Source organism: Zeus faber (genome assembly GCF_960531495.2).
Source record: "Zeus faber genome assembly, chromosome: 20".
In the NCBI taxonomy this organism is placed as follows: domain Eukaryota; kingdom Metazoa; phylum Chordata; class Actinopteri; order Zeiformes; family Zeidae; genus Zeus; species Zeus faber.
Window position 1 is genome coordinate 14,294,321 of NC_137207.1, and position 17,975 is coordinate 14,312,295.

General features: G+C 44.6%; 3 protein-coding genes across 3 annotated transcripts in view; 2 read left to right on the forward strand and 1 right to left on the reverse strand.

Moving 5' to 3' along the window:
* Positions 1-3,409, forward strand: part of LOC307245510 (serine protease HTRA1B-like) — a 28,311-nt gene extending 24,902 nt beyond the window's left edge. The window contains exons 9-10 of the mRNA XM_080021111.1: positions 808-903; positions 2,713-3,409. Coding sequence (XP_079877237.1) covers positions 808-903; positions 2,713-2,881 — 265 coding nt within the window. The 3' untranslated portion in view covers positions 2,882-3,409. The remainder of the gene's footprint in view (positions 1-807; positions 904-2,712) is intronic.
* A 4,621-nt stretch (positions 3,410-8,030) lies between these two features.
* On the forward strand, positions 8,031-11,047 carry LOC307246054 (cholesterol 25-hydroxylase-like protein). Its single transcript, XM_080021848.1, has 2 exons — positions 8,031-8,562; positions 8,694-11,047. Exons 1-2 carry the CDS (start codon positions 8,086-8,088, stop codon positions 9,027-9,029), a joined length of 813 nt encoding a protein of 270 aa, XP_079877974.1. The 5' UTR covers positions 8,031-8,085; the 3' UTR covers positions 9,030-11,047.
* Positions 11,048-13,626: 2,579 nt separating this feature from the next.
* Positions 13,627-14,562, reverse strand: LOC307246008 (cholesterol 25-hydroxylase-like protein; the record flags this gene model as incomplete). Its single annotated transcript, XM_080021776.1, has 2 exons — positions 14,094-14,562; positions 13,627-13,962 (listed from the first exon to the last, which is right to left on the reverse strand). The coding sequence occupies exons 1-2, from the start codon at positions 14,511-14,513 to the stop codon at positions 13,627-13,629; spliced, it is 756 nt and encodes a 251-aa protein (XP_079877902.1). The 5' UTR covers positions 14,514-14,562.
* Positions 14,563-17,975: the final 3,413 nt, after the last annotated feature.

The window sequence follows — 17,975 nt, forward strand, 5'->3', positions numbered from 1 at the left end:
CTCCCTCACTAGAGCACGTGCATTCGATGTTTGGCCATTTGGCGGGAATCCTTTGTTTGATCACGCTTGATGTCGTTTCCGGCGTCACTTCCCGCGCGTGTCTTCCCGACGAAACGTCGTTTGGGGACCCGGCCGACTCGCGTGGGGTTCCTCCTGGTGAGACACCTTGTAATGATCAGTCATGTAGTGTGAAAACGGGGATGGTAGCTCAGGAGGTAGAGCTGGTGGTCTAGTGATCCAAAGGTTGCTGGTTCGATCCCAGGCTCCTCCTGCTAGCATGCTGTAGTGTCCTTGAGCAAGACACTTAACCCCTCATTGCTCCTGATGGCTGCGTCCGTCGGTGTTTGAATAATTGTAAGTCGCTTTGGATAAAAGCGTCTGATAAATGACTAAATGTAAATGTAATGTAAAACCACGACGAGTGCGAGACTCCCGATCACGAGACGGAAAGTGGCGTGGTGTGAACAGTGCAGCGATCCGGCGCCTTTGAAAGTGGTGTGGCGTGTCCTTGGCATTAGAGGGAACGTCCACTGCAACGTCACCTTCGAATCATTTAACGGATTAATTCTCACTTTGTGGCTGGCCAAAGCCATCTCAACAATCGACAAACCGACACATTTCGCGGTGTTCCAGTGTGCGCTAAAACGATGCTGGGCTAGGAATGACGATAGGAAGCCTGAGCGGCTGCTTAGAGCGATATTTCGCCGTGCTGATTCCCAAAGCCAAAGCGGCGACTCGTCGCCAGTAAAAGGAAGCTCTCTGGAGGCGTCACCTGGTTGACTCACCCGTGTGTGTGTGTGTCTTCAGGCTGGCCAAGGAGTTGAAGGAGCGACAATCTGATTTCCCCGACGTCACCTCGGGAGCCTACGTCATCGAAGTCATCAGCCGGACCCCCGCCATGGCGTAAGTAGCTCTACGGATTACCGGCGCCACCCTGCTGTGTGCGCTGTTCCCAAATGCCTGGACCCCTGCAGGGCTCGTCCATACCTGACACGGGGGAGTTTCAAACACTTCATTACACTTCATAGTATTTAGTCGGTCGATGGAAATGGCTTTAAATGTGCCATCGGCACCATGGTTCGAATTGCGGGGGGGATTGAGGGGGTCTGACCCCCCTAATTAAGACTTGAATCCCCCCCCCCCCCCCAAAAGAGGTAAAAACAGATCGGGGGCGTCGAAACATTTCCTTCAACATATCCTTCTTACTGTATCTGTAATATAATAATATATTTCCCATATTGATGCCTGGAAGAATCTTGTAATATGACTTCAGACACCCCTAAAGTGGACCATACCATTACGCTGAGCATTGCGCAGCTCAGGTCAGAGCGATCTTTTTTCCAAGCAAAGCAAATAAAAACGGCGCGTTTTTATTGTAGATTTATTTATTTTACTCCGTTTTGTGATTAAATGGAAACAAAACAAGCCCCGTGCGTAACGGCCACACGTTCAAGTTACTGAGTCGTGAATAAAAACAAACGACCAACACGGTTTTCGCGGAGTGACTCCAGACGGGAGATTTTGTTCGCTACGAACGACTCGTTGGCGGCTGTACGGAAGAGGTTGTCATAATGTTTGGATCTGATTCAAAAACACACACGGGGCTGTAAAATGGTTGAATAGAGAGAAGGATGTAACAGCAGCCATATTCCTGACAGTCTCGTTAGTACACTACATGTTAAGCCACACATGGCTTTTTACCACCACACGAAGGCTTTGCAATGATGAACGCTTTGAATACAAACCGAATACATTATGTTGCTGGAAAGTCCTTTTCCCACATGAAATAAAATTATATTATTGCGAAACCATAGCCTTCCCACAAAGACAGAGCGGAAAAAAACTTCAAATACTTATTCTTGTATTATTATTATTATTTTTTTTTTCAGCCGGGTGGAATATGATGTCAGGTCTGATGACCATGATCTGAGGTTTTCTGAAAGACTGTGGTTGGATGTGTGTTCTCACACAGATTGGAGGTTATGGAAAGTTATTTTACTGGAAATGGGAAAAAAAACAAAAAAAAAACTGGGCCTGAATACGTGGTCACATTCTCCCTTCTGCAACAGAAAGAACATTTTTATGGATGGAGATCTAATATATTGACATTCTTAGTCGTCCTTTTTAGGGGTCAATTAGACTGTCAACATAACATTTTCAGAATGTCATTTCATATGGCACTGATATATGATGTGATGACACTGCCATGGGTTTAAAGTTGGTCTCATCTTCATATGTTTGGGAAAATATAATGTCTGCTTGTCAGGTTATTAACAATGGAACAAAAGTACATTTTTTAAATTATTTAAACTATACCTGCATTATAGTCAAATAAGTTGCGTGCTGTCATATGTTAACAACATGGTGGCGTGATAGCAAATGATGTGTTATTTCAATATTGTAATGCATTTTTTAAAATAACTTGTTTTCCAATACGAGCAGCAATAAGAGCAGTGTGTTGTCTCAAGGATGGGTTTCAATCAAAGCACTTTCGATTCAAAGCGCAACATTTCTGTCATTGATGGAATCGAATTATGCAGATCTTTTAACTCGTTTATGCATTCAGTTGAGCTTCAAATTGAAATTTACCGTCGTCAAATGGCAGATTACCATTGCAACCAACAGTCAAACATTCTGACTGACGAGCGACCCTACAAAGCTCAGCAAAAAAAAAAAAAGTTACCAATACTGACACCTTTTTCTGCTCAACAGCGCCGGCCTGCAAGAGAGCGACGTCATCATCAGCATCAACGGGCAGAGGATCAACTCCGCCAGCGACGTCAGCGCCGCCATAAAGCGCGACGAGACGCTGCGAGCGGTCGTCAGGCGAGGGAACGAGGACGTGATCCTCAACATCGTACCCGAGGAAGTCGACCCTTGACGTCACGGGTGCCCCCGCCAAGCCCAAGCCCGACTAGTCAACCAATACCAGACTGGCTCTCCAGGGTTCTCCAGCCCAACCGGGGAGCCTTTCCTTAAAAGCCAGGCCACCAGTCTATGGCCCCGTTGAGCGTGTTTAACAACTTGTAAATATTACTCATAAACACTACGACTCCTTCCCCACAGTCTTAAGCACGCGTACATAGACAAATGTACAAAACACACATTTGAACATGCTGGAGCACTCATACATACATACATACATTCTAGAGTCCTTAAAAAGGTCCGTGTTTTATATTCTGGGAACAGAAACTCCCAAGGCCAAGCCTTGCTTTCTCGGTTCTGTCAGACTTTTCAGTTACATTTCAACTTATTCCTTGTTCCTATTTGTCATCATCATCCCAAATTCTGTTTCTGTTTCGATGTCCACGTTGATGAAATGTTTTTTAAATAGTAGTCTGTTTTTTTTTTTATTGTTTTTTTTTTGCTGACAATGTTCTGAGATGGAATAAAACTATTTTTAAAAGTGTTTGTTAAAAGTGTATTTTTCTTGGTGGGTGTCAACTCCAGTTAGTGCATTTACCGTCTGTCTTGAGTACGCTTTCAATATGCTATAGGTAGAACTTAGCGCTTTTGGATTGCTAGTGTTTATATCAGTGAAATTTCAAAGAAAACATGAAATATTGAAGTTGCAATACGTCAATACGGATGAATACTCACAAAAAAGAACCCCGGAATAAAGAATATCCCCATTTTGAGAAAAAGAAAAAACCTAATCGGCTGCAGTTTTGAATGGAACTCTAGCGCTTGTAGCATAATCCACCCAACACAGACGATATCACGGATTACCGCTTTAATCAGGATATACTGTATGTAGTATACTGCATAGTGATATTTCACAGAACTAAACCGTACTGAATATGAAAACAAAACTTGTATAGAAAAAGGCCTGCCTGCAAACTCAAATAGTCTAAACCTCACTGGCCCCAAAGGAATGGAAACATCTTGGCCGCACAGGAAAATGAAGAATGTTCTCTTTCCCATTTGACCGTCAAATAGGCCCGGTGGAACAACTGGGCCCCGACGAATAAGAGAACCCGCAGTTGTACTGCGAAGCTCCCAGGCGGGAAACCAACTCTACGGACGTCGAGTGGTCCTGCGGCAGCGCACGAGCGCCCCCGCCCTCTTTCGAGCACGTCCAAAAAGCCATTGCACGATTTCCCTTTACATACACTTTCACGCTATCGATGCAAAAGTGTCGGCGGGAAGGGCGACCAAGCAGTCGACAGATGAAAAAAAGGAGTTTAACAATTAAAGCTGCTGAGTCGCAACTGCAAACCGCAAATCACAGCGGTGAGTCATATAAAGTAGAATGAGTTCTGAAAACAAACTCTTTGACAGTAGAGATTCAAAGGGGCCAAAACAGTTCAACGCCTGAATCGCAGATGCGCAGGGCCGCGAGAAACCTGCGGAATTGTCGAACCCGTCGAGGAGAGCGGTCTGGGAGAAAAACAGGGCGGTGTGTGCCAACCGTACGGGCAAAAGAAGCGCATCGAAGCTCCGCCGGCGGGCACAGACGGACACTTAACCCGGAAAGTGGATAAACGCCGCAAAGAAAGCAGAGCCTCGAAAATGACCACGGGATTGAAGCGGAGCCTCCCTGCCCCCGGCCTGAAGAAAGGCTCACAAAGCTGGAATTCACGGCAAGGGCTGCCAGTGCAACCCCGTTCGCCGAATAACCCCGGCGCGGCGGCGCTTCAAACCTTGACGCTTCGGCAACGGAAAAAACGCGACGCGGTCGCACGGTGAGTCATCTTTCACCCGGTTTCCTACATCCAGACAGGTTTACGTTTGGGGAAAGCCAGAGGAAGCCTTTCAAGCCGCTGAGTCCGTCGCCAACCAGGGCGGAAAGTAGCTTTTCCACCTCCTCCGTCGCTCGAAGATCTGGTGATTTTTCTTCCCGTCGAATCCCGAGCCCTTGCGAGGTGCTGCTCGTGGTTTTTCTAGTCGACACGTCAAGGCCGAAGGAGGACTTCCAAACGGTCGCTGCCGTGGGCGGATGGCCATGCGTAGAAGCAGTTTCATGGCCATCATTCACCTTATCCGTCTGCAGGTGCGGGTTGGTGGACATTGGTTGCTTTGCCTTTCTTTTTGTTTTTTTTGTTTTAAACCTGTGCTGTCAGCACGCTGGGCATACAACCCAGAGTATTTGTGCCATAGCATCTAGGACAGAGTTAGTCTGCAAGTGGAGTTCAAAGTTCTCAACCTGCAATGCAACTCTTTATTAATTCTTTAATCATCAAGAACTGCTGCAGTAACTCTGCCCTGTCGAATCGTAGGATGACACGGGCACAGCTTTTTGGGAACACAGAACCACGTGGTGGTTCAGCTTCGCTGCCTTTCGGTGTAAATGTTGCGTCTTCCTGGCCACTGGAGACACAAACATGTGTCTACCTCGTTCCAAACTTTCGGCCCTCGCTATTAACGCATTGCGACGTTGCCGTGCGAAACTCTGAGGGCTCGTTTGAAATGCGATGGCTCCATCCCTGAGTTTGGAGCGCAGGCATGCAGGTGCCTTTGATTATTTCAATCGACCAATCATTGAAAACACCATTGCGTCGGCTTCATGAAGGGGGTTGGTAGTTGCAGGCTGGCCAACATGTCCGTCAAGCGTCCTGTTTTGCAATGGTGACCCCTCTTCTCGACACTCGAACAGGCACCACGGCAGGTCAGGGCAGAAAAAAAGAAGTCGGGGAGGATTTGACCGGCTCAATTATAGACAGTGAAATCCATCTGGGTTGAATTGACGTGATTGGAGGAGCGGATGCTGCCTGTGTTTTCGCGGGCGAACGAGGAAAAAACGGACCAAGACTGATCAATAGATGATGCGAACGAAGTGAGCGAGGGAGAGAGAGAGAGAGAGAGAGAGAGAGAGAGAGAGAGAGAGAGACACGGCAGGACAAAATAAGCGTTGGGACGCGGCGACGGCATGTCTCCTAATGTTTTGGCCCTTTTTTTTCCCCTGACAAAGCAAAGCATCATTGCGTTGAGCTTGCGCGAGTGTGAGTAACATCTTCCCGAGACGCCGTAAAAGCACCGCTGCGTCTCTTCGGCCCACGGCGTCCGCCAGCCGAAACCAACAAACAACTTGTGACAGAATTAGGTCATTTCTCTCTCTCTTTCTCTCTCTCGCTCTCTCTCTCTCGCAAAAAATAAATAAAAATGAAAGGTGATGAGACCTCAGGATGGAACCATGACCTTGTTTGTGGGGTGGGGGGGGGGGGGGGGGGGGGCTTGTTTCCCTTCCCCTTGCGCCCGAAAAAGGCGCACTGACGTACTACATCGTCCAGCGCACTTTGATCGGTGAGTAATGGCGTTTTACGACAAGTAAATGCGGAGTGAGTAATCATCACCATAATCGTAGATGACAAAGGGTTACGTCTTTATTTTTCCCCCAATCTCATTCGTATATTTAACCAAATCCCATTTTATTATTTTTTGGCATCGAGCCCACATGGCTTTGTCGTCCAGGTCGTTGCAATTCACCCGATTTAAAGACAAAGCAGCAGTGAACTGCTGATTTCACATACAGCGATGACCAGCTGGTATAAAAAATAAAATGGCATTTAAATAAACTCCTGATGTGTTGGATATCTCGTCCTCACGGAAACCCGAAGGGAAACCACCTGAAACCAACCCGCTGACGGCAATGGCAAAAGGCCATCAGTACATATGAAATCACATGAATTAAGGATTTGTGTAAAAGGCACTTGATTCACTGCTCGTCACTGAATCCAACCGCCACACTGTCCATGTGTTCTACCGCCCCCTAGTGGACGCAGCAGGTACACTGGCTGCCTCCCTGAACCCTCATCAAGAGAAAAATGAATCTGTCATGTTTTATTGAGACCGTCAGTGATCTGTTGCACCTGCATCGTGTGGCATCATTGGGGAGCGTGCTTGTGCAGAGATAGGATTTAAGTCCAGCACCAGATGCAACCACTGATTCACTGCAGCTCACTCCACATTGAGAAAAAGTGGGCAAGGTGCTATTTCAACATGCCAACTTCAGATAAGAGAACATTTTAAGGTCATTCTACAGTTACATGACATGTATGCATAATGATACAGAGCAAGACTGTTTAAAATCGGCTTACAATGCCTCTATGTAAAAACCTGCACCAAGTGAACTCTGCTTGACTTGACTTGATTGTGTCTCTGAAGATGAATGATTTGCCATGATAACAATTAAATAAAAATTAATTAATTAAACTTTTGTAGAGGTTTTTTCATTTTTCTTTTTCTTATTTTCTTTTTTTCATTTGTGGTGGTCTTAAACTGCAGCCGTGCACCGTGGCCATCCTAGAAACTTTCCAGGGGCCATATATGCTTGTTAGGGGCACCGCTCGAAGACAGAAAGTTGTGTTGCGCAAGTTGTATTGGAAGCGCCAAGCACTGCCCAAAGAGCTAGCGCCAAACGATGAAAATGAAGGTTGAAACCTTGAACCTCAAGAGGTGTTCGGACGATCCATCCTCTAACGCCCTGATCCATCCCTCATAGAGGACCTGTAGTTTTACCGCCTGGACTACAACGCAAAATGCAACAGCCTCAACAGAACAGCAAGAAAGCATTGTTTTAAAGATTGTTTCCATGCCAGCGTCACCGTGTGGCAAGTTCGAACTGTGACGTACCTCAAATTTCCACATGTAAGCACCAGGTGGCGCCATGCACACAACATTTTAAATCCATAACAAAAAAGGTGATTCAGAGGAGGAAAAGATCCCTGGGGCTCACATTCTGGTAAAGTAAGTGCCTACAGTGACAATTTTACAGGAATAAACTTTTCATTAGAGTAATCACATGTTACATCATTGACACTGGATGATTTAGATGAGGCGATTTGATGTAAGTAAATGAGATGAATCCCTGCAGGAAAACAGACATCTGCCAAAAAAAACATATCCGACAGATCCGGAATAAGTGTCCTTGTTATTTTTGGCTTGTCATCATCACTCTCCTCAATTTCTACTTTTTCTCTTGACGTAAGGAAACAGGAATGACCTTGTAAGGGTGAAGGGGGTGTTGCCTGGCTCCTAAAAAAAAAAGTGAGAGTAAAAGGCATGTGGAGCAGTTCAGACACACACTCACACGCAGAGCACACTCAACTTGCATCGCTCACTAACACACCGTTTCAAGGCGAGAAAATGAATTCTACAGCGCAAGACCGAGACGGAACCAGGAGTGGAGATTTTTCCGCCACGATGCTGCAGCCTCTATGGGACCACATCCTCGAGTACGAGGCCCTCCTCAGCTCCCCCTTCTTCCCGGTACTCTTCTCCCTGTCCGTCTACCTGCTCTTCTGCCTGCCCTTCGTCATCCTGGACCTTCTCTCTCCACGAGTGGCCCTCATCCGGAGCTACAAGACCCAGCCAAACAGCATCGTCTCCTGGGGCACGATGAAGCGCTGCCTGGCCCTTACCCTCTACAACCACCTGGTCTACATCTTCCCGGTGACTCTTCTCTACTGGTACTGCCAACCCGTCTTTCTGCCCGCAGAAGCACCGGGACTGTCAAGTCTGATTGGGGGAGTGATCTCCTGCCTGTTGCTGTTTGACTTCCAGTATTTTGTGTGGCACATGCTGCACCACAAAGTGCCTTGGCTTTATCGCGCATTCCACAAGGTTGGTAGTGGGTTTCATCTATCATGTAATGTGTGTCAACTTTTGCCGAAAAATGCAATCCATGTTACCTTTTCCAATGCAGGTTTCTTACAGACAAATGAAAACAAATGTCTTTCTGTCTCTACCCCCAGGCTCACCACACCCACACTGCTACGTCTGCCCTCACCACTCAATTCTCAGGGGCTTGGGAGGCCTTCTCCCTGGGCTTCTTCTCCAGCATAAACCCCTTCTTGCTCAACTGCCACCCTTTGACCCAGATGGCCTTCTATGTGCTGAATATCTGGCTATCAGTGGAGGACCACTGTGGCTACGATCTGCCCTGGGCCACCCACCGCATAGTCCCCTGGGGGCTATATGGCGGGGCACCCCACCACGACCTCCATCACCTCAAGTTCAAGTCCAACTACGCTCCATACTTTACCCACTGGGACCGCTTGATAGGAACTCTCCACAGCCACGATGACTGAATTTGAAGACTCATTTTTTGAACTCTTAAATTTATCGATAGTAACAGATTTTGATTATACTCACTGTCCATTACAAAAAAAAAAAAAAGTCGTGGGCGGGCGCCCGTCCGCCGCCCAAGTTCTGCTCCTGCGGTTGCGTCTTACCGGCACCTGGGGCTTGGTTGTATGTGTGCGCCCCTGGGGTGCGGGGTCTCCTGGTGCTCCCCGGGACAGAGTAATGCCCCTCGGGGCTGGGTGTGGGGGTTGCTCCACGGCCCTCTGGCTTCTCTGGGGGCCCGGGGGTCTTCCGTGGCCGCACGGCAGGGTGCTCGGGGTTTTCCTGCAGCCGTAGGGTGTCCACAAGGCTGCTGCGACCAGTTGTAGTTCCAGTTTTCCTGGACCTAATTCACTGTTTTTCAACACATGTTGTCTTCCAATGTTTATGTTTTTGTGTAAATGTTACTTGGTTCTATGTTAATTTGTCGAACCCGTAGTGGTTCTCCCCCTCTTGGAGTAGTGATCAGTTGTTTACAGACCCAAACTTGATAAATAGTTCTCCAAAGAGGGGGGTTGATGGTGTTTCTCTATAACCAAAAACGGTGCTCTTGTCATCCTACAGGTCGTCCACAGGACAGAGTTATTGCAGCAGCTCTTGATGATTTAAGAATTAATAAAGAGTTGCTTTGCAGGTTGAGAACTTGAACTCCACTTGCAGACTAACTCTGTCCTGGATGCAATGACATACAAATACTCCTTGGATGGATTCCATTGTAATGCTGTCAGATCAGCAAAGAGTTATAACAAACTTATGAGAATACCTGCTAACGACTATATTTATTTCAAATGCAGCAAAGTGCTGGACACTTTGTACCATGGTGTATATTTAGAAAAAATATAAGAAGAGGAATTTATGTTGTGTTGTATATTTATAATTTTTTATGTTGTTATTAATATGTTTGTTTCAGTTGAAGTAACTTATTACAGTCAATCATTCTATGATTAGGTGGTCTGAAACAAAACAGAAAATTGAATTTGATTTTTCTTCACGTTACTTTCTTGATCCCTCGTTTAGTTTCTGTGACGAAAGAAACAGTCAAACGGCCAGCAGAAGCTCAAACCAGCCTGAGCTATTGCCCGCCGCATGGTAACCACAGTGGTTACAGAGTGAACTGTCGCCGGTTTAAACTCCCTCACTCACTCTGGATGTCGTCGTAGAAGTCGTAGTCGAAGGGAAAAAGATGCATGTGCTTCAGAATGTTCAGTTTTAACATGAGGTGTAAAGTACATCCATCGATGACAATGTGAATCAGGTGTTTTGCAGTTCTAAGAATGAATATGGCGATCAGTGTTGGGGTCATTACTCCAAAAAACATAATGTATAACACATTACTTGTTGAAGAAAGTTTTGAAGTTAAATTACTTAACTTAATTACTCCCTGTAGAAAGTAATTTCTTACACTACTTGTTACATTGCTTTTGCGTTATTGTTGAATAGTTTTATTGTTAAGTATAAGTTTTAAATGTGGCATGCAAGCGTTGTTCATGATTGTTCAGTGTTGTTAAATTGTGAGTAATCGTTTATGTAGGTTTAGTGTTTTGGGGAATTAACCACTGAAATTGTGACGGACATCGCTGTTTGCTTTGATGACCCCAGTGTTCATTTTCAGGCTGAGTAAGTCTTTGTCTTCTCAGTTTGATCGTCCAATAAAGAGACTGTTAAAGCAAACTTTGCTTAACTTCACTGACCGCCACAGTACATCCAGAGACGGACGGAGATTCCTTCCTTTATTAGTTGGACATGGAATGTATGTAGGCTAATGCAAGTGAAGACATAACTGTATGAACTGTATGAGGAACAGTAACGTGTTACATTACATTACTGTGTGACAGACAATCTAATGTGATATCATTAACACAACACTGTGTTACTACCCCCAACACGGATGGTGATATATTAGAAAGTTAAATCCCAAATAAAATATCAAGTCAAATATTGAAGATGAATAACAAAGACACAAGATTTGTAATGACTGGCTGGATGCAGATATTATTAAACGTATATCAAAGATGCATATATAATTGTGAAGGAATATGCAAAATAATAGCAGGCGACTATTTCTTCTGTGGAAGCCAAAAATCTGCAAAATAAAAAGAATAATTCACAACTTTATCTTTCCTTATATACCTGAGGTTTTCTTAGCCTGCATCAATAGAGTGGAATGTGACGTCTAAGCGGTATGAAGTCAACCATGACACCATTTTGTGAAATTGTCACTGCTGGAAGTTTTCCGCCAGGCATGCAACGATAGTTTACCGAACCATAAGCGGGCTCGTTCCAGGTGAATTTGTTCTCATAAAATAATCCCAAAACTTTATTATTAGCTATGCTGACTCAGAAACAGCCTCCTCCAACTGCTTGCCCTTAACGGCTAATGACTTCATGCAATTTTTTACTCATGAAATCAGTCCCTTTAGAGGGGAGATTAAAGGCACTCGTCCTGAACTTAAAATGAACCCTTCTCATAGTCACATATGAAAGGACATGAGGGCAGGTGGCATGGATACACCTCGATACACAACTTCATACAGTGTCTCCCGTCGCTCTACCCACAGCTTTTAAGACAGCTGTAATAAGGCCGTTAATCGAAAAATCCTATCCTTGATTCCTAAATCCTGAACAACTTTGTGCCAGTCTCAAATCTCCCCTTCATACAAAATCTTAGCGTAACCGAGTATTGATCACAGGTCTCCTAATGTCCGAATTGAATCATTTCGATTCAAATTTTGAGAACTCCACACCATTGAGACGGCTCTCACTAAAATGTTCAGCGATCTTACTAGCAACCCTACCTCCTCGGTACGACTTTTACTCAACTCAGGCACAGCTTTCGATTCTTTTGACCTGCCGCCAAATCGGCGGTCTCCAGGTTTAGGCCTTATCGATTACAGAGAGGACACACCGTGTAATTCACGGCAATGTGACCTCTGAGGATTGGAATGTTAACCGCGGGGTCCCCCAAGTGTCTGTACTCGGGCCCTGGTATCTATATGTTACCACCAGGAGATATCAAATGTGGCAAAAGCTTTCATTGTCATGCTGATGACACCCAACGACATGCCGTTAGAAATAACCTGCATAATTGTCATACCCTAGAGGCATGACTTTCTGAAACTGAACAGTGGACGTCATCTAATTCCTCGCTTCTTAATTGAGATGCGAGCAATCAGTTCTGCCGGGGGGGTTACATTCACCTTCACTCTCTCTTTTCAAATTCATATTACGGATATCACCAGAAATGCATGCTGTCATCCACGCAATATTGCTAAGACATCGATAAGACATTGATAAGTCAAACGGGCAACTATTCTATCCGTGAGCGATGCGGAGATCATAGTTGATGGATTTGTAACATCCCGCCTAGAATATTGCAATGTGCTACTCTCTTGGTTTGCGACGCCGAGTAATAAAAGCCTCCAGTTGGTGCAAAAACCACAGACGGAATCCTGACTAGACGAAGTCTGACGATATTACCATAGGTGTCAATTTGCACGGGCTCCCAGTTCACTCCAGATGTGGCTTTAAGAAAATACTACCTGCAGTTCCAATAGTCAAAACATAAACAAAATGGTTTTGCTTGCTAATGAGAGTTGAATTGGAAAAAAAACAACATCGACATATTGTATTTCATTCGTCATGGAATATTTATTGGAGAAGTTCAATTCTCCTATCCTTCTGGAATCCATGAATTTCGAAAGTCACCATTAGATAAATATTGATGCAGGCTATGCAAAAGAGAAATTACAAATGAGAAATATATTTTGAGATTTATTTGAAGACTGGGATCAGGAGATTTTATTCACAGAGGAAACGTGAGTCACCTTTTACCCCTTAGCATACAGTACAGATAGGACTCTTTTAAATCTTAAAAAAAACAAACAAACATTGAAAATAAGTCTCTCATTGTATTAATTTCAGTTTCAGCTAATTAAAATGCACGTTTCACATCTTGTCATTGATATATGTACGACATATATGTACATACATGACAAACGTAATTCTCTGAATTAATTCTCACTTGTTTCATTGTTAATTTATTCCCATACTCCTTTAATTTCAGTACCTGTTTCTTTCCTGACACATATAACATATACACACAAATAATAAATTAAGTTAATGAGGTTGATCAATTACATTTTGCACACAGCACAACACTTACTTATGTTCACTTTCAGACAAGTAATCATAAAATAACTTACAGTACTGTAATAGAACAGTTTAACTTAGATGAAATAGCTTAGTCTTAAACATTTAATTTGGGAAACAATAACATTACAAGGCACTATGTATTTACAACTTCAGCTACACACTACATTATCAAAAATTATTACCTATAGATTCAAATTGCACCAAATGTTTATCCTTTTCAAGAATTACTCGTTAAAGAGGATTAATAAGTTACACAAATTGGAATAACAATAAAAATAAAAGATCAATCAAAATTCACAGATCTTTCATGAGTCATGATTCTCTTTTCTATAATAATACAATAAACTACGCCTTCTCACTCTTTATCAAAAAAAAGAAGAAGAAAAAAGGCTCAGAAATAAATCTTCAAATTCAGTCATGATGGCTGTGGAGAGTTCCTATCAAGCGGTCCCAGTGGGTAAAGTATGGAGCGTAGTTGGACTTGAACTTGAGGTGATGGAGGTCGTGGTGGGGTGCCCCGCCATATAGCCCCCAGGGGACTATGCGGTGGGTGGCCCAGGGCAGATCGTAGCCACAGTGGTCCTCCACTGATAGCCAGATATTCAGCACATAGAAGGCCATCTGGGTCAAAGGGTGGCAGTTGAGCAAGAAGGGGTTGATGCTGGAGAAGAAGCCCAGGGAGAAGGCTTCCCAAGCCCCTGAGAATTGAGTGGTGAGGGCAGACGTAGCAGTGTGGGTGTGGTGAGCCTGGGGGTAGAGACAGAAAGACATTTGTTTTCATTTGTCTGTAAGAAACCTGCATTGGAAAAGGTAACATGGATTGCATTTTTCTGCAAAAGTTGACACACATTACATGATAAATGAAACCCACTACCAACCTTGTGGAATGCACGATAAAGCCAAGGCACTTTGTGGTGCAGCATGTGCCACACAAAATACTGGAAGTCAAACAGCAACAGGCAGGAGATCACTCCCCCAATCAGACTTGACAGTCCCGGTGCTTCTGCGGGCAGAAAGACGGGTTGGCAGTACCAGTAGAGAAGAGTCACCGGGAAGATGTAGACCAGGTGGTTGTAGAGGGTAAGGGCCAGGCAGCGCTTCATCGTGCCCCAGGAGACGATGCTGTTCGGCTGGATCTTGTAGCTCCGGATGAGGGCCACTCGTGGAGAGAGAAGGTCCAGGATGACGAAGGGCAGGCAGAAGAGCAGGTAGACGGACAGGGAGAAGAGTACCGGGAAGAAGGGGGAGCTGAGGAGGGCCTCGTACCCGAGGATGTGGTCCCATAGAGGCTGCAGCATCGTGGCGGAAAAATCTCCACTCCTGGTTCGGTCTCGGTCTTGCGCTGTAGAATTCATTTTCTTGCCTTGAAACGGTGTGCTAACGGGTCTGATAATATGTAATAGAGTGATCTGAGAGTGTGCGCAATTTAGTGTGCTATGTGTGTGACCGCTATGTGTCTGACATACTGCATGTGTCATTCACTCTGATTTTAAAGACGGTTGCCACTCCCCCTTAACCCCACAAGGACTTTCCTGTTTTCCACATCAACATAAATTTTAATAATTAAGGAAAAATAACTTCTTGAAAAAGCGCTTCTGAGTACACTGAGTGGCTGGGCGTTACGCAGAAAACCATAGGCGGGGGTGGGGGCGAAGGGCGGTGGAATTAACACACACAGCATAGCATCGACAGACTTTCCCAGGAGGTCTGTCTGAAAAGGGAACTGCTACTGAAAAATCAAGTTTTCGGAGTTTGTTCGGTGTATCAGATGTTATACTCTTCTAAAGGCAGCCGCCATAACGTAAATTCAGGGGGAGCACAGGGATATACGCAGTGACTGTCACGATGCTGATTGTAAGGATGACATCCTAAATTGTACTTTTCCATAACTCCTTGATTCGACAAGGGAGCCTATTTAAATTCTGACCCTACTTCCTAGAATGCCCAGCCCCCACTCACAGTATCAGAAATGCTGAATGAGTGGTAATGCTTGGCACCCTTCTGTGAACTCAAGTCCGGTGAGTGTTGCCCAACATTCCCGGCAGAGCATCGGCAGACTCGCCGCCACTGACAAATCGATGACAAATCGAGTATTCTTGATTGCACCCAATGGAAGGGTCCACGGATGGATTTCTGCCCGGTTGAATAATGTGTTTTCATTGGAAGACTGCTGGAAATACAAACTTGCACAAACTAAAATAGGCTGAGCTGGAAGACTGGATGACACACTATAGAAGATTACAACGGGGCACACAGGAGGTCACCAAACATCCAAACTCCATTGATTTCAGTTCTTGATCCAAAACACACCAAAGGGACGACGGGAGCGCCAAGCTCAAAATATACCCGAAACCTTCCCCAGTGGACGGTAAACTGTGACAAGGGGGCTTATCAACGCCATCGGTCACCTGGATTATTGTTGATTATTGATTATTGTATATGATCCCCTGGTAGCTCGCGCCAAACTGACACCGCCGAAGACTCCAAAAGAAGTCTGTCGATCAACACGCACTCCTTTCTAGCCTGTTTACACAAACCATATACATCGACCAGCTCAAAGCATGTCGTGAATGGGTTCATCGGTGCAGACAAGTGGCATCGTTCTCACCTTTCCCGCAGAGGTGTGAAAACACTCAGAGACAACGGAAGATCAGATATTGTAACTTGTCCGTCTCATGGAAAGGTCATCGAAACACAGATTGATGCAGGCTATGCATATAAGCAACGACAATTCAGGATATAAGGAGAGACTGAAAGGAAATTGTGAATTTTTTATTTTGCCGACATATTATGATATACTGTACGTATAGCCTTATTATCGTATTATAAATATCATAATATTGTCTGGTTCGAGAGCTCAACGGTGACCGCTCACTTTTTGAACCGCTCCGTTTCAGGAAGTTAATTTCCCGTTCATTCACACCTTTTGGAGGATCCTCTTAAACCTGGAACCAAGCCAACCTACTTTCGGGTGAATCCTGACCATAAAACATTTGATTCGGAGCAAAACAAATTAGGAAAACAGAAAGGAAGGCAAACATACAAGACTGTCTACTCATCCTGTATACCATTGCGAATGAGACCTTGACCTCCAACCTAACGATGGTTGGCTCTAGCTCCGCCCTCTAGCGCCGTCCTTATTGAACTTGAATACTGAATATATATAGTGTTTATTTTAGGTGTATTTTATTTTGCTACATTTCCTTATTGAACGAAACAAAATAAGCACCGTGCCCCTGTCTGGATTTCAAGATTTCATCCGCGAGCTTGAGCAGAGGTACACGGTCCCATGCATTCGCGTGCATTTGCCATTTGCCATGTTCAGCGCCGTACGACAGCGTGCGGCGTGCGACGTCTTTGTTGCTTCTGCGCATGCGGGTCAGTTCAGGACTGTGACCCACTCACACTGGAATCTGGTATTGGCCAGATTTTAAAAATAATGTGAACGGCCAAACAAAAATATCCGATCTGAGCAATAAATCTGAATTGAGCACTAAGGCTTGCAGTGTGACCGTAGCCATAGTGAGTGATACAAGTTGAGTGTGCTCCACGTGTGAGCTCTACAAATGTTTCCGAACTGCTCCATATGCAATTTGCTCTCACTGATTTTTAAGGAGGGTTGCAACACCACCTTTACCCTTGAAAAGGTGTTTCTGTTTCCTTACATCAAGACAGAAAGGAAAACTTGATGAGGGCGATTACAACAAGCCTAAAATAACAAGGACGCTTAGTCTGGATATGTCTTTATCGTTTTTATGGCAGATATCTATCAATATTTCTCATCTAAATTATTCAATGTCAATGATGTAATATGTGATTACTCTAATGAAAAGTTTATTCACGTCAAATTGTCACTGTAGGCACTTTTTGAATTGATCAATTCAAATTATGAATCACCTTTTCTATTTATGATGGATTTCAATTTGTTTGCATAGACCGGCACCTGGTGCTTACGTAGGGAAATCTGAGTTACATCAGGGTTCGAGCTTGCCATGTGGCCCTGGCATTAAAAAAAAAATCTTTAAAACAATGCTTTCACAATGCTTTTGTCTTGATGTGAAACAGTGTTAATGGACGTGATCATATGTAATAGAGCGATCCGAGTGTGTGCGCACCTTAGTGTGCTCTGTGTGTGAGCTCTATATGTCTGAACAACTCTAACCACACCCCCTCGTCTGCCACAGGCGGTTGCAACTCTCCTTTAACCCTTACAAGGACCTTCCTGTTTCTTACGTCAAGACTGCAAGGGAAGTGCGTTTCTTGAAAAAGAGTATGTCCTTAAAGATCCTTGTCATGTCTGTCCTACATAAGCCTCCACCTACTATGTCCGTCCGTGTACATGTGTGTTTGTGTGTGTGATGCACGTGTGCTTGTCAACTTACGAAAGTTCCTTCAAGCGAGCAGTAGATGTGGAATCGTTTGAATTGCAATATTTTGAGCGAACCACAATCATTTTGTGAAAGTTATTAGACATTGGATCATTAAACGATGTTTGCGTTTCACACGACACGCTTTGGCAATATGATAGGTGCTGTCATGTATCCATTACAGCATTTTCTATTTTCTCTCTTTCTCTCTCTCTTCCCACATCACATGTACATGTGTCTATTGTCTATTAATACAATAGGTGCCTGATGTAATCTTATCCAGCACGCACAAACACACACACACACACACACACACACACACACACACACACACACACACACACACACACACACACACACACACACACACACACACACACACACACACACACA